Consider the following 20,469-nt stretch of genomic DNA (forward strand, 5'->3'; position numbering starts at 1 on the left):
GATACATATTTGAATGTTGACCACTGTTGACTGAACGTAATCTAACAAAAAAGAGGTGACAAATAGTGTACAAGTCTTTACAAAAGCACAGGACTTCCGTACTGATGCAGTTCATCAGTGTGTTTTACAGCTCAATGCAAAGATGGTTGTCTCAGTCAGTTGTTCACAGCAGCTGTGACAGATTATTAGAAAAAGTCAACCAGGTGCAAAAAAAACTGAGGAACAGGGAAAATTAAAACAGAGGCCAAGCCCGAACTGAGTCCAGGTTCAGTTTTTAGACCAGCTTGAAGTAATACAGCCCTGACAGAAAGTACTGCAGCTTTAAATCAGTCTAATGCTCAGTATCGCAGAAATAGACCAAAAAACGGCTGCTTCAGGGGTCCAAACTTGTGACCTTTGTTTTAAAGAATATCTTCTCTAACCATCATGATGCATTAATCTACAGAAGCTTAGCGCTCATCTGATGGAGGAACTGTCTTCCCATCTGCTTCAGTCTCTGTCCCCTGTGGCTCTTAATGGAAAATCAGCCTGTTCCTCAAGCACCTTAAACACTTCCTGACCCAAGTTATTCAGGGTTGGAAACAAGTGAATTCACCTCATCCAAGCACAGAAATGTGACTTTATAAAAGCTTCGATAACTCAATTCAAGAGCCTTGTAGCGGTAAGAATATTCTGTGTAAGAATTACAAGTGGAAACGGCGGAAAAAGGAGTTGTGATGTTTGTTTTGCTCGCTACCTCTGGGACATCACCTCAGGGACTGACGATCTGCTTGACGCACTGACTTGGCAGAGCTTCGCACTGGAAAACACATCAGATGAATGTAACATGCACATTGTAAACCGCTCAAGCTGGAGCGCACAGATTTAGGTCAGCAAGTTAAATTTCAGGTAGATAGAGAAGTAAACGGAAGGTGTTATTTTGTTTGGACACATTCGTATCTGGGTTTATTTCATAGTTGTGCAGATTAGGGGTTTATATGTATGTCCGCTTGGAATCAGGGTCCTGTTTACTAGGGCTGAACCATGTACTAAACCAGTAAAATGTGCCAATATCTATACTTGTAAATACTAAATACTTGTAAATATTTTTCTTAGAAATATATCTGGAAATCCAAAAATGTGAAAAATTAGGAGAACATACGATCAGTTTGTTTGCCCACCTCTTTATGAAAATACATGTTTTTGTTCCTTTATCTCAAGTATTGAATATCCCTGCAAAAATTCCAATAAAAAATCATTTAAAAATTGTATTGTCGTTGATTCTGATTTATACATCCAGTGGACACTAACAACATTAGTATCTATTTGAGGGCCCATGTTTCAGGTGGCTGGAGGATCTAGCTTTTGTTTCTAAAACTGGGTGGAAACAATTACAGAGTTTAAAAACAGACTTAAGTTGAGAGGATAATGAAATTAACCTTTTTCCAGCAGCCGACATAGACACAGATATAACTATATATATCATTATATATGTATGTTATTCCAATACACTCCAGACAGAGTAAGAAAACTTCGATTGGTAGAGTAGAAAAAATTATGGCATTTTGTGATGGTTCTTGAATCATCAAGACATGAAACATCTGGTTGTTTATGTCAAGCAGACATCATTCTTGAACAGTAAGCAGGAATCCGGGAAAACTTGAGCTTTCAAAAGTCTTTTTTTTTTCAACAACATCATCCATCCCATCTTCTTTCATCAATCTTTTCAGTTGGACAAATTTAATGCAGCCTCTAATTAGTGACATCTTTCAAGGCATCCGCAAGAGCGCAAGGAGGAGGTTGGCTTGGGAATAAAGCAAGAAAAAAAATGATGATAGAGGAGGAGGAGGAGAGAGAGAAGGAGGGAGGTGGAGGGGGGTAAAGAGGGAGCTTGTTTCAGTTTGCAGTGATCGCTCATCCAGGAGCCTGTTCCACTCAGGGATATTTGGATTTTTTCAGTCTGGATGCTGTAGCTCGGGGTTGGGCTCTCTTCTGACTTCCTTGTCTGTCTAGCAGCGGCTGTGTGTGAGGACGCTGCATGTCTGGCATGCAGACATGGGCCCCTCGTTACTCTCTAGGATTACCGTCTGCCTGCTCATCACCTTGGCTCAGGTGATCGCCGTGACCTGCCAAGAAGATGCCAAGAAAGGTGAGTGGCAACCGCTCCACATATGACCGCTCCTGTTGTCCTCTGATTGGTTTTGATGTGCTGATGCCTGATAATGTGTCAGTTGCTGACAGGTTTATGCAAAAGTGGAACACAAAAGGGTCATAAAATGCTTTGGTTTACTGATATCAAGTCAATAATCTGTTTTTGTGCTTCTGTGTGCTTTTGTGCTAAAATAAACATATGTTCAATGCTAATATATAATCTTTAAGGTTAGAAAACACTGGAAAAGTTACTTTTGCTGCAATGTTTATGTTTGTTTTATGTTTAACTCTTGACAACAATGTTTCCTCCAGATTTGCTGTCTTCTAATGATTCATGATCCAAGCCCTATAAAAACATGTTGTGCTTTTTATAGTTGTGTTTGTTTTTCCCATTATCTTGTTGGTTTATGATGTGTGTGTGTGTTTTTTTTTTTCAAAATCTAGGAAGTGGTTTGGGGAAGTTTCTCATCTCTTTTCAGATTTCCTGCTTTTTTAGTTAATAAGTGAAACCGGGCTGCTCTGCCTCCCAGCAACCGGACCACACTGGCCTTGTGGTTTGGGAACTAAAGGTTCAAATCACACCCACAACCTAGACCAGAAAGGCTTATTATGCCTTAATGAGACACCATTTTCCTGTTTGTGAAGCCACAAAGTGATGATTAAGAGTGCGTTCCTGACACAAAATATCTGATGAAAGCTGCAAACCTTTCAGGAATTAATTACAGATGGAGATAGCAAGCTCCAATCTCTTGGAAGAAAAGGGTATTGTGGGTACACTGGCCTCACACTGCTGAGACAAAATCTTCAAAATGAAGACGATTTCTTAAAAAATGGAGATGTGGCTTTTTCTAAAATGAAATGTCCCAGTCGATGTGATCTCAGGTCAAAAATATCTCCCCCCCCTCCAGCCTGCAGCACAAACTAAAGCATGCGCAGCGCTGGCTGGGCTATTTCAGTGCGAGGTCGAGGCTGAATGACGGGGTTTTGAGTGCCACGGCTATAATGATGTGGCCTTGCGGATGGGATGGACAAAAGCAGGCCACTAATTTTGGTCAGACTTCGGGCCAAAGGCAGACAAGACACACCCAGAGTGAGAGGATGCTGGATATGAAATATGCCTCATTCGTTTCCATCCAAGTTCACCTCCACTGAAGCTGCACAAGAAGAAAGATTTTACTTTAAGGTCATGAGAAACGCAGGCGCAGTTTCTGGGACTGAATATGTGACAGTAATGCTCAGTAAAGGCACGCTCTCCAGCTGTGGACTGACAGGTGTTTCTCTACAGGCCAAAAAAAAAAAAACCAAGGAAGGGGGAACGATTCTGGCAATAAAAATGTGAAAAATCAGTCAAGATCAAATACAACACAAAAATGAGAAGTTTGAGCTTTGGGTTAATTTAAGTTTTTTTTACCTCAAAGGTAATTTAAAGGCTGTTGAGACTCGTCCAGCCTCCATTATCTGCTTATGGGTTTTAACTATGTGTGTGACGCCTCTCGTATCCGTCCCGTAGTTAGTGCACAGTGTTTCTTACCACAGTCACATTCTCTCTTTACTGTTACGGCTAGCAGTTTCCCCCTGTTTCCAGTATTTGTGCTAAGCTACGGTAATCGGCTGTTACCTTTATAAAGAGTGGAATCCATCTAGTCATCTTACTCTCGAAAGCAAATGTGTGTTTCTTTAACATCAATATATTAGCTGTTGTAATAGAAGTTTGAAAATGTATCCAGTAAAGTCCAGAGACGTATCCAGAAAACTCTCAGTTTGGGAACCAATAGGTAACATAGGATTGGTACAGGAGATGAATTATTTACAGTATTTACATTAGTTGCAAGTGTAGTTCAAGTGCTTTGAGCTGAATTCAGATGCTTTGTTGTTTCAGAACCAGGTCAGCTGTTGTTGTGAAGAGAGTGCAATGAGATTTATGATACTGGCTGTCAGCTTGTTGAGACGTTGACTGGCCACTTAAGATTTTAGTGTGCTGATTTTGGCTTGGTGTGTGTGAATGTGTGTGTTTGTTTGAGTGAGCGAGCCTAGACTTTGAATGGGAGGAACTAACATCAGCAAGCTTACGTTTATTTGTATCTCTCAAGATTTTGACTCAATACCTGATGTGATGGGGTTTTTTTTAGGGGTTTCTTAGTTGTGACCGTTTAAACTGAAGCATGTTTTCTGTGACCCTTATGGTTTTAGCATGGACATAACAAATGTAATGTTTCCTACAGTTTCATTTGAAGGATTGAGGAAAGGGAAAAAGTATCAAGTATTTTATCTGAAAACAGCAAAAATAACCTCTAATTTAAGCTTTATTCTTGACAGAAAGAGAAAAAATAAACATAAATTAGTGTTGTTTTTAACTCATGTGTGATTACCTTAGTTATCTGTCTGAAAAACCTTAGGGACAGATACAATAAAGAAGACCAAAAAAAGCAAATGAATCATCTTGTGACCTCTCCGATTTATCTAGGAACTCCTCAAGGAGTCCCAACCCCCAGGTTGGGAACCACTGGCCCTAAGGTGTGTGGGCTGAATATTGTTTAATAATAAACCTGAGTTTAGGAGGTTTAGGCGTCTGCAAACCACAAGGTCAGAGAGCTGCACGGACAGTTTCCACTTAAAAAGAAGCCCACAGTAAGTCATGATAATTGCTCTCATGCTGTAAATCCAGGCTATAATCACATTTAAATGCCTTTAAAATATAGTTTTCTGATCGCAGGAGTCTGTAGGTTATAACCTTTATGCAAAAAAATCTGTTTTATCTGCTACAGCTCAATAAAATTACCAAAATAAAAGGTTCAGTGTTCCAAAAACAAGAATGATAGAGACCACTGTGGCCTCAACAACCTGCAGAATAAACCTCCAGCTCATTGATTTTTCCTACATGCTGCAGCCTGCGAGCTGCTCCTCAGGGCGAAGCAGGTTTTTCGTTGCAGGAGGGTTCTCCGGGTGTGGCACCTCTCTGCTCTCCCAAATAAAGGCCAGCCACAAGTTCTACCCAAGCCCAACGTATAATACATCCACTGCGGTTTCCACCAAAATAACTCCTGCTTTTGAAAGCGGGCCTCTCTCGCGGGGAGAGGCTCCACCACATAATTAGTACTTAGGACGTCACTAAACTGCCTGGATTAAAATATGCTCACAGAGCTCGTAGCAGGTGGCCATTTTTGCTTTTTCCCCCTCTTTCTCTTTAGTTTTGCACTTTATTCTGATACTTTATTTTTTTTAAGCAGAGACAGAGGGTTCAGTGTTTTAATATTTGACCAGCAGGGTAAAGATTATTAAAGAAAATCCAAACACATCCCACGTAAACTGCAAATAATCATGCCTTTAAACCTTATTTTCCTCGAAGCAAGGTACAAATGTGCCAATAAGGAATACTAATCCCCTTTTGAACATGTTTTTCTCCATGTGTTTAAAAAATTATGTTAAAAACTGTCAAGAAAATGTCACTTTTTTAGAGAATTATTGAAACAATTCAGTTTTTTGTTACAATTAGTGTAACGCCACGCTAATGTCATTTACTGCACCTCAAAATCATTCACTTTTTCCTTTTTTTTGTTCTATTTTCCTCAAAAACAATTATAAGATTCCATAGGCACATTTTGGCATACCTCTAGATAACAACAGTTTGATGTGCTAACATGAAAACTATAGGTCTTGTCTTGTTTTAGAGAGACACTGCTGGTGCAAAAATGATTACACGCTTGCATACAGACGGATTTATAGACACATTTACAGCCAGGAGCTGTCGAGTTCAACCACAGTCTAGTCACTAACTGCCTCAGTAGTCGAGGCGCCTTGCTGAAGTGCAGCTCAGTGGCAATTTGCCTGAAAGTGTCTGTCGGTGCTCGATGATGTCTAATTCTGAGAGTGATATTTGTATCCACATTGTTATTTTCCCCTTCTGATTAATGAGCTGTCAGTGCGTCTCTCAGGGTAGATTTATCTAGAATGTATTCTGCCCATTCTGGTTGTATTTTCACTCTAATTTACATGACTGAAACATTATGCAAGAGACGGGGATCAGTCGTGAACTCACGAATGATCTGTTGCTTGTCATTCACTTTTATGGTATTATTATTATATTATTGTTCGTTTTTGTGTTGTCTTGTTGACTTTTGTGTATTTTAAAGGCCCTTCTGTGGACAGGCATGGCCGACTAGCTGAGACAGGTGGTTCTTGCTGCATATTAAATCCCTTTAAAAATAAATATTGAATAAATTAAAGTTTGGCGAGTTGTGAGAGACAGATAAGTAAAAAAGGAGGGTCAAACTGAAGAGAGATATCCTCACTTTTAGTCTCTAGTATGGGTTAAACTCCAAAATCAACTGGATACTACACTTCCCATAATGCAACTCAGTAACACCTCTTTATGAAACTGATAAATGTAACATCTTTAAAACCTTATGCCCCCAGTTTATTATTGAGTAGTACAGTAAACTGACTCTAGTGTGCACAATCTGTGGAATTTCCCCTTCAGGTTGGCAGCAGTCGAGTTTATTGGCCTTCAGTGTAATTTATACCTTTTTTTTAATTTCACGTCTTTGCAGTCTGAGGATCGTCACAGTGAAAACAATACTTACCTTGTGAACTCTAAAGTGTAGTGACGTTGATAGTTTGCTTACTTATCTTACTTTACTTAAGTACCATTTTGAGGTGGTACCTTGTACTTCTACTCCACTACAGTTCAAAGGTAGTGGCATCTACAGCTTACAGTTACTTTACAAAATAAGATTTTACAAATAAAACACTACTTTACATTTCAGGGACTTTTATTGGAAATAAAATATGTTTCCAGTGTGGTATTTATTCAAAGGATCTGAGTACTTCCTCTACCACTGTTAGTTATGATCCCTGCTGTGAGCTCTCTGTCTCCTTCAGATTTGGAGCACAAATTCCTCTTAAGGCCTACACAGAGATGATTTTATCTCTTGCATTGAATGTAAAGCTGGTTTTCAGTTTACAGTTGCCTTCGCGGTGTATCCCCAGTGGCCTAAGCTAGGGATCGTGGGTTGTGGGTGATTTCCAGCAGAGCGTTGTGGAGGTTTTTGGTGCTTGGATTAACCCTGATTGAGACGTTAATGCAATATGGGTAGAAAGACTGAATCCTAAAACGCTTAAAAGGTTACTAGGTCTTTGACTCAAGCAGAGGGCATTTAGTACCTGACTGATTTTACAGTGTGAGTGGATCAATTCATGCATGAAGGCCAGTTTCTATTGCATTGCTTAGCAATGGGTGCAGCCTACTGGACAAAGGTGGAAAGTGCAGTTACATTATCTTCTTGTGGGAAGGTGTGGGGGTTAGTTTATGTTTAATTAAATGCTTTTTTTAATCATGTTTTGTTTTTAAAAGCTTGGAAATCTCATTTTAATATGTTGTACCTCAGATTCAAAAGGTTTCTTAGATGCATTAATGAAACAAATTAAACCAAATAATACCTTTAAAGACTATGTTTAGGTCATGCCTTTCAATAAATTACAATGTTTTATTCATTATTTTTTTAATTTACTCTACTAATACCTACTAATGTCTCCTACACGCAGAAGATGTTTCATGGAGTACTTTAAAGAGGTGTAAATAAACATGCACCTCTGGTCCCAGATGCTCATTGCTGCTCTGCTTGACTCAGACAGCTGTACAGAAAACGGAAAGGTCTACTCCAACTATCAGATATGGAGCCCAGAGTCATGTCGAGTCTGTGTGTGTGACATGGGGACAGTAGTGTGTGAGGACGAGGTGTGTGAGGAGCTCAGTGACTGCCAGACGGCTGTGACTCCAGAGGGCGAGTGTTGCCCTGTGTGCTCGACTGCAGCACCAACTCACAGTACAGACACTAAAGCAGGTAAATGACTGTACCTTCATTCCCTCCTACAGGGAACACTGGTTGTACTCAACACCTTCAGTTTCCTTTCAGTTGGTGTGACACATCATTATGGGGTTTTTCTGCCAGTAGGGAGTTTCAGGGATCTGCTGTTGCTTGTGCTGCCAGATTAAACATCTTTTAAGGCTTTTAAGGCCGCCTTCGGACTGCAGGCCAATGCGACTCAGATCTGAGTTTTCCACGACAGTTTGAACGGCGCAAATCACATTCTGATTTGGGCCCCTCTCATCTGCAATGTGACCATATATAGATAAACTGCACAATGAACCCAGATAGTGAACACAATAACTGCAGGAAGTTTGTGTAAAATTAGCAATCTGCATGAATTATTTCCTGAATATTGATCAGAAATTAGTTTTCCTGATATTTTTCTTGTCTTTATTGTGTTTTAGATCTTATCTTTTTTTTTTCTTATCTTTTTTTTTTTAACAAATCCAGTGTTTTTTTCTCCCTGAAGCTTGGCTTATGTGCTATTAGCTCTTTGGTTTTATAATGCAGGACGAGGCTTTCTTATCAGTAAGTGATAAAACTGAATATGGCTTAAAAATAACAATTTCATTTAGTTTTCTTCAAAGAAATGAACCAAATGCTGAGATATAGGCCTACTGTGAATATTTTCCAAGTTTTCTTACACTCCTTAAACTCAAGAAGGCCTTGTGACCCCCTGTGAAGATTTGACCCCCAAGTGATCGACATTCATTATACAGGACATCTTTTAAGATCTTGTAAAGCTGTTTCTGCTGCTGAAGCAGAGAAGAGAGGAAAAGTAGGTAATGCCAGATGAGGTCAATCTGACCTGAAATGTTGCATTTAACAGTATTTAACAGTAGTTAGTGTTAGTGTATAGTTTTTATTGGCAGTTATCTTCACAAAGTCAAGTTATTGACGAGCATCACTCATGTTATTCTGAGCTGCAGTGGTGATTAAGAGTATAAAAGTATCAACAGTATCAGGAATCCTAAACTATCCCTTTGTTAGACACTATGTGATAAAACCAAAGTGGATGCATAGAAAGCCAAGAATACTATCTAATATTGCTCTTTATTATTTATTTTTTTACTGTAAAGTTTGGTCCTACCAGGATCCTGTGGGTTAATAGTTTGCAGGTTTTGCAGTTGACATGCTCCAGTGCAGCAAAGGTCACTATTGCGATCTAACCTGGTTACTTTATTGATCTACAACTAACTTTGTGACACCGCAAAACTTAAGTTAAGCCCAAAGACAGCTGTCTTTATTAGTCTGCATAAGATAGCGTTGGCACACATGGTATTTTGTTTCCCTTTTTTGCTACAAGGAGTTTTTAACTGGTTATGAAACAGTCTCAGTTTAATTCTGTGACCTACATAAGCAGATGAGACCATCAGCTATTATGGCTTTATCTATATAGTTATTAAAGTCTGTCACTGGGTCTGATTCCCCTTGAAATCAATGAAACAAGGCAGTAAATACGCTTCCACTTTTGTCCAGAATCATAATTTTTTTTTAACTTTCTTGTGATCTAATTAGCAGGAGTAGTTGAAAATGTGGCTTTAAGTTCATAAGAGTTTTCACTAAGACATAATGTTCCTCTGGAGGCTGAATTAATACATCTGTGGTTCGCCAAAGAAAGACACATTCTGACTGGGTAAAGTTTGAATGAAGCCCACTGCGAGAGGCAAGAAAGTTGAAGAATGTGGTTCTTGATAGCTTTGTCCGTTGAGGTTTATCTGACCTAGAAAGATCATTTCTGCTTCCACCGAGCGCTGCCTACAGGTTTGTCTTTAAACAGGAAACACAGCTCTAGCTGGAAACTGTGGGTGTTGTAATCATAAAACTACCATGCCAGTACACGTAGTAACTCCTGCCGCCATGAGGCCCAGCTGACGCCAAGTCAAGGTGCCACTGGTCAAATGTTGACTCATGAGCACCACGGACTGTCATTCTCTTGTGGTTCCAGTGTGAATTTAGCTGTTTGTCTTCAACCGCAGGCCCCAAGCTGAGGAGACCAGTTTTCCCTTTATTGTGTTTACAGGTTTTTGAGCGATTGTAGATTGTTTTTTCTCTTGGTTTAAACTGCTGGAGGAGTCTGGATTAGCTCCACTGGAGGAAGACGTTTGGACCAAGTCTGGGCTAAAATAGACCAGCTGTTATTGTGAGCAGACTTTCCATACATTGTGATAAGTTATTATAACTCAAAGAAATTGTTGAAATTGCTCCAATGGAACATTTTAAGTGACACAAACTCTGTTTTTTTTTTTACTTAAAATTACTACTTAAGCTACTTGATCAAGAATGTTTTTTTAACTCACAAAATTTAGTTTGTTTTACTTAAAATTTCCGATGCAATCAGTTTCAACCAGTTGTCTTTTGTTAAATGAAGTTGTGGTTTTACAGTGCTTATTGTATTATAGTAAGAAAAGAGGAGATGATAGTAGATCTGTGCATGATTCTGCAAAACCTCCAGACATCTTAGGGATTGAGCAAAGGTTTAAAGTAGCTGTGAGCTTATTCTTCAGATTTGTTTTTCTACTGGAGGGTTTGTACAATATAAGTAAGGAAAATTAAGATATTTGCAGTCGGTCTCATGATTAAAAACCCCATAATGATGTACAGACGTCACCATCACTGCATGGGGAATCAACCCACAATACTGATGTCAGTTGCTGTTCTGTTTCATGAAGATACCTGCACAGAAAATGGAAAGACCTACTCCCACAATCAGATATGGAGCCCAGAGCCGTGTCGGATCTGTGTGTGCGACACGGGGACTGTGGTGTGTGAGGAAGTGGTGTGTGAAGAGCTCGGGCACTGCCAAACAACCGAGGCCCCAGAGGGCGAGTGTTGCCCTGTGTGCTCGACTGCAGCACCACACCCTCCTAGCATGGACAATAAAACTGGTAATAAATATTTAATAAGAACCATTTTGAACCTGATATTTGGCAAAGCAGATTTACATGTGGGTCTGTATTTTCTGTAAATAGCCACATTAACAAATCCACCTTCTGTGTATTTATGTGTATTTTTATGTAGGTTTAAAAATAGAGGAGACTTTCACTTCTTTCTGAAAAGATCGCTGCACAAGAGGTGGAGATTTTTACTGTGAAATAATAGAGATAAATGACAATGACACTGTCAATTCAACTCTCCTCTTAACACCAATCTCATCTCATTTGGAGATTTGTTCTCACCTCTTTCAAATCCATCTCTCCAAAGCCCAAAAGTCCTTCCATTTATTCACGACTTTTCTGTTTCATCCCATTTATTTTCATGTCTTGGTGTCTCTCACATTTATCTGTATCCACTCTGGCATTGTCCTAACAGGAATTATATTATATTTTGCACATATTTTATGTTTCTTATAATTGTGAATTATTAATTACTATGCATTCCAGTCAGTACAGTGCATCATCATGGGATTAAACTGTCCAAATGAGGATCTTGGTATAATGAAAACAAAATACTACAATTTATTAATTTGTTCCAATGTTCCAGTAGCATAAAAATCACCCCAATGGTTTTGACAAAGTAAGATAGGTTAACAATGCATATGAAGAGATGTGATGTGTGAAGCCTCCCAGTGTAATTCTCTCTAAGTGGGTTAAGTGAGGGCCAATGTCTGACCTTAGCTTTGGGTTTTTTCCATAATGGGAAGGAAAAAAGAAAGAAAATGATTAATCCTTTGGACGAAAAGAGATTTCGATTGCCAATCCCAAAACGACATATACAGTATGACCAGTCGTTCCACCAGACCTCCGTTGTGAGGAGGTTAATGTGGTGAAACGGTCACAGTTTGCTGTGGTTTAGGCACCAAAACTCTTAACAAATAAATGTATGTTAGTTACGTTACTCAAATTATGATATATACGTGTGAGTTACTTTAGTTAAAATAGCCCATTGTTGACTTTTGGTTTCAAACAGCAGTCTCCCCTGGGGTACACTAAAGTGTTTAACCCATCGCTCTACCCCGACCTCCTTCTTTTATGGACTTTATTGTCCATCTATAGTACATTGCCTACCTTCCTCGTTTGCTCCCTTCCCCAACTACAGCCACTAGCTGCCTAAACGGACTATAACAGCTCTGTTAGGCTGTTCTTGGGCACAGCAGTGCTTTAAGCTAAATCCTAACATTACAATGATAACACTCTGATGATTAGGAGGTATTATGATTATCATGTTCACCATCTTATTTTAGCATGCTAACATTTGCTAAGTACAGCTAAGGCTGACGGGATCGTCATTTGTTTTGCAGGTTTTTGGTCATTTGGTTTCACTGGTTGAATTCAAACTTTGCTATAGGAAAAGTTTGGGATCATCAAAGTCATTAGTTTTAATCCTTTAGGGATTATGAAAGTCTGTACAACATTTAATAGTAACTGAGATATTTCAGTCTGTATCACAGTGGTGGACCAACTGACCAACAGACTGCCCTGACTGTAGAAACCAATCAAACAAATCAATCAATGGACTCTTTGGAGACTAGTTTTTGGGTTAAAAATAAACAAAACAAACAAGAATTATAAAGTCAAGTCAGTTGCAGCAAACTCAGAACACTGACTGTACACTTGATTGTATAGCTACAAGCATTGGACCTCTCCAAGCAGATCACTGCCGTAAATCTTGGAGAAATGACCCTGAGTACTGACGTCAGCTGCTGTTCTTTTTCATAAAGATTCCTGTACAGAGGATGGAAAAGTCTACTCCAACAATCAGATATGGAACCCAGAGCCATGTCGAGTATGTATATGTGAAATGGGGACGGTGTTTTGTGAGGACTTGGTGTGTGAGGATGTAGGTGACTGCGAGACCACAGAGATCCCAGAGGGCGAGTGCTGCCCCGTGTGCTTGGCTGCAGAACAGCGGCCTGACACTGAAACTGGTAAACTGGAATGAGGATGCATCTTGGTTAATTTCTGGCAGTGTTTTGTGTTGCTCAATCTCAGCAGTCAGACAATCTTCCCATCTCTGTCAGGACTGCTGGCACTCTTTCTCTCCCAGCCTGAAGCCCTCCTCTTCAGGCTGCCTCCTGTGCACACAACTCTTTAAATTTCACAGTATTGTGTTCGGAGTTTCCCCTTGACTGTATTGTCAGTTTTGCAAAAGGAATACACGTAACTTTTTGCCAGATAAGATCACTTCTCAACCAACTTTTGTGCAGCAAAAACACTGGTGAGAGTTTCATCTGTGCTGACAGCCATTTCAGTTTTGAAAACGATGGTGGAGCTGCTGCCAATTTTACTGCCGCACAAAAAAATGTTGAGCAAGTAATTGACCAAATACGGTGTATTCTTCGGGGAAATTGCTACCTCCTTCGCCATGTTCACTATCATATTGTTGATTGCACTTTATATGCACTTTTTTATGATGGTAGTTGCCACATTTATTGGTCTTTGCACTTATTATGAATTGCTTTCTATTTCAGCACCAATTGAGGCTTAAAGAATTCAAATAAAAATGTAAATGAATGGTTTATTTCTTTAAAGCCCGTATTTGTAGAATTTTTATTATTTGTGACTTTGGCGACTCCCAGTGGTCAAAAAAGAAAGTGATGTATGTCATGACGACCTCAGTATTGTCCCGTCTTTCTACAAACAATCATAATAATTTGGAGGATGCTAAAATCACAAAGAATCTACACATAGGGGCTTTGAAGGATAGGACTACTTTTACCTTTTGAGAATAATTGCTGGCATGAAATGTAAGCATGTTTGACATTTTGGGAAACATGCTTTTTTGCCGAGACTTAATGAGAAGATCAGTACCACTCTAACGTCTGTATGCTAACTATAAAGCTGCAGCCAGCAGCTGGTTAGCTTAGCTTAGCATAAAGGCTGAAAATAAGGACTCTAAAGTAACTGGTAACTTCATATTTAGCATACACACCTGTACCGTGGTATCACTATTCTCATAAGTCTTGGCAAGAAGCTGAAAAGGCGTAAAATGTTTAATTTTTCCTTAAAATTTTTACTGTTGGATTTCAGGTAAAAATGGTTAACATTACAACCCACCCCAGATACTAATTTAATTTCCCTACACTTCTATTTCACAAAGATACCTGCACAGTAGATGGAAAAGTCTACGGCAACAATGACATGTGGAACCCAGAGCCGTGTCGGATCTGTGTGTGCGATATGGGGACCGCAGTGTGTGAAGACGTGGTGTGCGAGGACCTCGGCGACTGTGTGAAAACTGTGACCCCAGAGGGCGAGTGTTGCCCAGTGTGCTTGACTGCATCTGCAACATCAACTCCCAACACAGACCCCACAACAGGTAAATGTCATTAATCCTTAGGGTTGGGTAGGGATCACATTTGAACTGATACCGGCACCAGGAATTCAGTATACCAATAGCCAAAGGAACTCTGTCAAAACTGTCTGTAGATTTTATGGTGAAACCATGACAGTAAAGGACTCTAAACTCTAAATAGTGTAAATACAGTTTCTGTAACAGTAAAACACTGTGTATCTCATGGCAAAACCTTTATTTATACAGCATTTTAAAGGCATTTATATGGAATAAAGTTGTTTTTTTTATATCACACACTGTAAATTGCACGGAAAACCACCATCATAGCATTCATTTGGCTGTTTCTTTTGATAGTAAAAATTTATATTTATTCAGCAAAATATGGATTAAAACTCAACAGCACTAATTTACCGTAATAGTAGAAAAATTCTACCATATTTATCAGGTTAAAGTCCTGGCAAGCAGAGGTAGCCACACCCTAAAAGCATACCCTGCTTTAACGTCTATTTTACTCTAAATGGGAACATAATTTACTACATAAACATCATGCTATATGGAAGAAAACTTGAAAATAGAGATTGAGACCATAAACTCATAAATAAACTGTTTACTGATCTAATGAATCAAGTGAGAAGTCGGCTAATTTCTCCATAAGACTGCATGGTATCGGTTTTTGCCCCCTGCTGGCCATTACAAACAATGCAGGTTTAAGACACTGTAGACCAGTTTAGCTTTGCACATTACAAATATTGTAACCGAACCCTCTTAATCCTGTCGTATTGTTGAGGATTTAGGATGTGCTACTTTTTTAAAATACTCAACCTGTTTCTGTGCAGCTGCAGACGAGAAGAAAGCGGAAAACTGCAAGGTCGATGGGGAGGTCTACCATCACAACGACATCTGGAAACCACAGCCCTGTCACGTGTGCGTCTGTGACAACGGCGTCGCCATCTGCGACGAGGTCCAGTGCGAGCTGCTGTCAAACTGCGAGAAAGTGGTCACACCTGAGGGAGAGTGCTGCCCCGTGTGTGACACTTTTGCCAGTGCCAGCAGGATGATAGGTGAGATGAATGTGTTATTCCACGTCCAGCCACAAGATTGTCTTATTATTATAATAACTTCTATATTCAAAGCTTATTTTATCTCAAGAGTATCTAGATGCAGACAAAGTGGCGGACCAGGTTTGCTTGTGGTAGAAAACGTGATGTCTTTACAGTCAAACACACTATTTTATACTTCTATTCACTGATTTGGGGCATTGAATTTTATGAATTTATTATTACCCCTCAAAAATAAGGTTGGTTGTTGTTACTGTACAAAAACTTAATGTGCAGATTCTGGTGAAACCGGATAATAGTTTATGCAGAAAATATTTCCTTGTTTTATTTAGAGGACAGAGAGCTTTAATTGTTGCTAAGGTAACCGACAGCTGCTGTTAACTGTAGCTGCTGTTAGTTAAGTTAGCTCTGTAGTTCGTGCTCATTGGCATTTTTAGCATCACAGAGCCATTTAAAATCAGAAAAAGTGTGTCCTTAAAGATCAACTTTGTCAAGTTCAATAGCTGTTTGTATCATATATTTAATAGTAACATTTAATCATTCATGTTTAGGAGGGTGTATGACTGTGCAGATTAAGTTTAAATCTAAATAACTTTCTTTTTTTTTGTTTTCCCAAAGAAATTCTGGGCTTCAAGGTAAGTCATGATTCATTCTGACAGGGATTCATATTTAAAACAAATATAAAAGCTATAGTTATTTAATCTAAATTAAAACAATATGTTTATTTAACAGGGACAGAAAGGTGAACCAGGTGATATCCCATATGTAAGTAATCTCACACATGAAACTTAAATCTAATATTTTCTTTAATATTTCAGCTTTAAAAAGTCAGTTAATATCAACTGTTTTAATTTCTGGTTGTTTTTTTTCTTTTACTCTCAGGTGGTGGGGCACCCTGGACCTGCAGGACCCTCGGTGGGTTTCAACTTCTTTTACTCTGACGTATATGTCAGTGTGTATGAGTTAATAATGTATGTATGGTGTTAAATAAAATGCATTAAATGAGACAAACAGAAGGCTTTTAGGAATCATCTCTCGTGCACTAATTTGGACACCAGAGGGCGCCAACGTGCCATAATGGTGATCACCTGGAGAACTGAAAGATGATGATTTAATGTGTTTTTACAGCAGTCTGCTTTTAGGGTTGTATTCAGCAAATCTCATACAATATTTATCTCTTATATTTGTGGTTCAGGGTCCTCCTGGAGCTCAGGGATCCACTGGACCAAGAGGCTTTAAAGGCAGACGGGTAAGTCTGAATGGATAAATGCTGACTGGTACACTGTAGTTTAGTATAATTACTTAATTATAATTAAGAGCGTGTTGTCTCTCATTAATCATATTTCACCATGCAGGGATTTCCGGGGCCTCCAGGATTTGACGGAGAGCCCGGTGTGCCAGGGAATCCGGGAGAGGCAGGACCCCCAGGCCATCCCACCCACCCTGGGGTGAGTTTTTTCTCAGAGTCAGATAATGAAACCACTCCTCTTAAAATGGTTTGGACACTTCTTTTCTAAATTTTCATTTTGAAATCATTTTAGGGCAACCTAGTGTCACAGATCGCTTCAGGTTTCGGTGAGAAATCCAGTCTGGCCGGGATGGTGTCAGGATCAAGGGTGAGCCCTGTGAAACAATTCAGTAAAGTGTATATTTCACATATATTAAAGCTGGGATGTTTGCTATGACGTATAATTCAAACCACAGTGTGTCAAATGTTACTCTTTCAGGGTGAACCGGGACCACGAGGACCTCCTGGGTCGCAGGGACAACCAGTAAGTTTTAGATTTTATTTACTGGATGTACACTGCACATTTCAAATTCATAATTAATAAAAAAAAGTGACATAATCAGTAAGATTAAGGATTGTTTTTGCTGCCATGAGCCATTATTTGGCTGAGGTTGAATAGCATAAATGTAGTATATAGTCTTATATCGTAAGTGACTCTCCCCCCCAGGGTCCAGCTGGTGGTCAGGGAATTCCAGGAGAGGCTGGAGATCCAGGACCAATGGTAGGAACATTTCTCCATCATATATTTTATACCTGATGCTTTTCCTTGTATCCTTGTGATTTATTTTATTATTGATTTTACATTATTATTTATTTAAATTGAACTGTGTGTCTGTTCTGCGTGTTTGTCCTCAGGGTGAGCCAGGTCATCGAGGACCAGATGGACCGCCAGGAAAATCTGGAGCTGATGTGAGTCAAGCACACATGAATCCTCCCTTTTTCAACATGTTTTTTTTTCTTGCCAGTTTTGCCAATATACTGGCAGCAACTTTTATTATGACTCCTAAAACTATTACTTTGGCACCAGTGGTGCTGTACTTCGGAACAATATTGAGGCACTGCGACAAAGACGGAGACAAACAAATTTGACAAAGTTAAACTAAAATATCCTTACTTGTTTAAATGAAAACTTAATCATATATATAACATTATAAAATGAAACCATAAATAAGACCTTTTCCTGTACAGTTTGAATACTAAATGCAGAACTTTTGCTCATAATAAAGTATTTTTATAGTGTGTTATTGCTCTCTCTGAATGCTTCTTCCACCACTGGTTGGCTCCAGTTGTAGTCCATACTGTAGCAGTAGTGTCCTGTTATTGTTGTCAGTATTATCTGTAGTCATTTATAAGTAATTTTTAAGAACTGTTATTTAACTTTTTCGGCTCAGGGAGAACCCGGACCTGCAGGTGCTACAGGAGAACCAGGATTTCCAGGATCTATGGTAAACTGTCGTCTCACACTAATTATTATATTATGAATAATAACCAAGCAACATAATCAAGCCCTGATGATACTTTATTCTGAACAGACACAAATCTGTCAGTTAGAACATCAGTTATATTAGGACTTGTACATCTAAGTGTGGAATTTATTTTAAATTATCAAAAGAAGACAACAAGTATAACCAGATATGTTGAGAGTGACATCTAGTGGCTCTCAGCTAACACATCGGCTAGAGGTTTTATAGCTAAAGAGGAGGTGGGGGAAACTTTCCAGAACCTCGAAAGGCAGGAAGAAACTACAAGAACAAGTGGAAGCTGGGAATTCAAAGTGATTTGATCATTTCTTTTTAAATGCAGGGTGCAAGAGGATTCCCAGGACTTCCAGGTCATCCAGGACTGAAAGGTCACAAGGTCAGTCATACTGATACCTCTCAGCGCGTGCTTCACTGTGAGTGTGTGTCATGCTTTCATCAAACACCTAACCTTGTGAATCCCTCTGACAGGGTAATGCCGGTCTTCTTGGGCCAAGAGGCGAGTTCGGAGCGGCTGGATCCAAGGTATGAGTTTGTCAGCTGATCTTGTAGTTCTCAAAGTCAACGATCCTTCATACGGTTTGCATAATTGTGCAATAAACCCTTCTGTTTTAGAATAACTTGTAGGTTTTTGTTCTTTTTTTTGGAAATGTATTTAACAATTTTTTAAGTCATACTGTGCTATATGGAACCACACACCAAAGGATCTTGGAGGAACCCTTTCTAATAAATTATAACTAACAAACGAAAGCCTAATCCACATCAAATTATACCTTTATAATATGTTATAAAACTGCACATTTCAAACCTGCATTGTATTCAGTGGTGGAATGTGAGTACATTCACTTAAGGACGTATTCCACCACTAGTCAGAGAGAAATATTGTACTTTTCACTACTTGTACGCTCTTTTGTGAAGGTGTCACTTTGGGTAACTGTGATGCCATTTCTCACTATAAAATTAGAAAATTGTTAAAAAGGAGCTCCACCTCACCCAACTACAACAATAAAACCCTGCTTCATGTTAATGCAGAAAATAATAATCTAATGACGTTAGTTATAATAAGTAAAGTAAGATTTCACTTGTAAGTACTTAACTTTGTGTTTTACAGGGTACATCTGGTACTCCAGGTCCAATGGGTGCTCCAGGTCCACTGGTAGGTAACACACACAGTAAACAGCTCACCAGTACATCTCATACAGAGTCATTCACACGCATACTGAGGCCCGTCTTCTGTTTCAGGGACCAGCGGGCATGCAGGGAGAAAGAGGACGAGCCGGACCGCCTGGTCCTGTGGTAAGAAAAACAAAAACATCTTCATTTGTCGGGAAAAAATAGAAAAAACGTCAAATGCTGTTTCAGGTTTTAAATTTTGATTTCTCTTCCTCTTTCAGGGAAAACGTGGTGCAGCCGGCCATGTTGGAAAACCAGGGCCTCTGGTAAGGACTTACATCTAAAAAATAAATGCACTTTCTTTACACATATTGGCTCTGTCACAAAATGTTGGCATTTCCAACTTTCCCACTACATGGAGAGCAGCCAAAGTGGCACTGTTCACTCGTCCAAATATAATATATATCCAGTCTAAAACAACATACAGTCTCTTTTAGTTCTACTGCACTGGATTTAACCAAATTTCCTTTAACTACAGGGTCCAATGGGAATCACCGGAGTGCCAGGTTTTCCCGGTAGCCCAGGAATGAAGGTAAGATCGTTACGGCAGTTTTGTTAAACAGCAGTAAATTAAGGATTTGGGAAGTTTTGTATCTTATTTAGTTTACTAGGAAATCTTGAATTGTGACAAACAGTACCTTAAAAAGTGTCAGGTAGTAAGTGATTACATAATCAGCAGAGGTAACTATAATCAGCTCAGATTACATTTGACAACAATGTGTATTTAGATTATAGACTCTGACTGGTCAACAGACTCAACCCAAGGCATCATGGGATTGCCAGTGGATGGCAAACAACCATGGAAAGTTGTATAAAAAATGTACAAAGACATTCAGTGTTATTTGATTTAATTAACAAGTGATTTTATTCTGCTTTCTTGACTTAGTAGAACATGAGGCGTTTGTTTTATCACATTTAAACAATGCCAAAACCTGAGCTCATAAATTTTGACAAAAGAGCTTGAAGATCATCTTTAAAAGTTCTTGAATTTGAATCTTCCCTCCTGTGCAGGGTGAAGCAGGGCCGACAGGGGTCAGAGGAAGTCAAGGACAGCAGGGATCCAGAGGCGATTCCGGTCGCGTAGGACCACCTGGACCGACAGGACAGCAGGTGTGTTAAGGTTCCATCTTTCTTTCATTGTCTGTTGAACTGTATTAGACTCTGGATTAATTGTTACTTAATATTTTTGAACAGGGTGCTGAGGGGACTGATGGAGCTCCAGGCGCCCGTGGCCAAAGCGT

General features: G+C 39.3%; 1 protein-coding gene across 4 annotated transcripts in view; it reads left to right on the top strand.

Annotated features, from left to right (window-relative positions):
• Positions 1 to 1,860: 1,860 nt before the first annotated feature.
• Positions 1,861 to 20,469, top strand: part of col5a2b (collagen, type V, alpha 2b) — a 28,125-nt gene continuing 9,516 nt past the window's right edge. The window contains exons 1-24 of one of the 4 annotated variants that reach the window (XM_051427807.1): positions 1,861 to 2,128; positions 7,758 to 7,970; positions 10,670 to 10,885; positions 12,658 to 12,864; positions 14,037 to 14,255; positions 15,068 to 15,292; positions 15,908 to 15,924; positions 16,022 to 16,054; positions 16,172 to 16,204; positions 16,485 to 16,538; positions 16,645 to 16,737; positions 16,831 to 16,905; positions 17,017 to 17,061; positions 17,245 to 17,298; positions 17,433 to 17,486; positions 17,969 to 18,022; positions 18,381 to 18,434; positions 18,527 to 18,580; positions 19,167 to 19,211; positions 19,298 to 19,351; positions 19,450 to 19,494; positions 19,707 to 19,760; positions 20,240 to 20,338; positions 20,423 to 20,467. In XM_051427807.1, the coding sequence (XP_051283767.1) occupies positions 2,035 to 2,128; positions 7,758 to 7,970; positions 10,670 to 10,885; positions 12,658 to 12,864; positions 14,037 to 14,255; positions 15,068 to 15,292; positions 15,908 to 15,924; positions 16,022 to 16,054; positions 16,172 to 16,204; positions 16,485 to 16,538; positions 16,645 to 16,737; positions 16,831 to 16,905; positions 17,017 to 17,061; positions 17,245 to 17,298; positions 17,433 to 17,486; positions 17,969 to 18,022; positions 18,381 to 18,434; positions 18,527 to 18,580; positions 19,167 to 19,211; positions 19,298 to 19,351; positions 19,450 to 19,494; positions 19,707 to 19,760; positions 20,240 to 20,338; positions 20,423 to 20,467 (2,136 nt within the window). In that variant the 5' untranslated portion in view covers positions 1,861 to 2,034. The remainder of the gene's footprint in view (positions 2,129 to 7,757; positions 7,971 to 10,669; positions 10,886 to 12,657; positions 12,865 to 14,036; positions 14,256 to 15,067; positions 15,293 to 15,907; positions 15,925 to 16,021; positions 16,055 to 16,171; positions 16,205 to 16,484; positions 16,539 to 16,644; positions 16,738 to 16,830; positions 16,906 to 17,016; positions 17,062 to 17,244; positions 17,299 to 17,432; positions 17,487 to 17,968; positions 18,023 to 18,380; positions 18,435 to 18,526; positions 18,581 to 19,166; positions 19,212 to 19,297; positions 19,352 to 19,449; positions 19,495 to 19,706; positions 19,761 to 20,239; positions 20,339 to 20,422; positions 20,468 to 20,469) is intronic. The other 3 variants (XM_051427808.1, XM_051427809.1, XM_051427810.1) reach the window with 3 other exon arrangements.

The sequence above is a fragment of the Dicentrarchus labrax genome, unplaced genomic scaffold, assembly GCF_905237075.1.
Source record: "Dicentrarchus labrax unplaced genomic scaffold, dlabrax2021, whole genome shotgun sequence".
Taxonomy (NCBI): Eukaryota; Metazoa; Chordata; class Actinopteri; family Moronidae; genus Dicentrarchus; species Dicentrarchus labrax.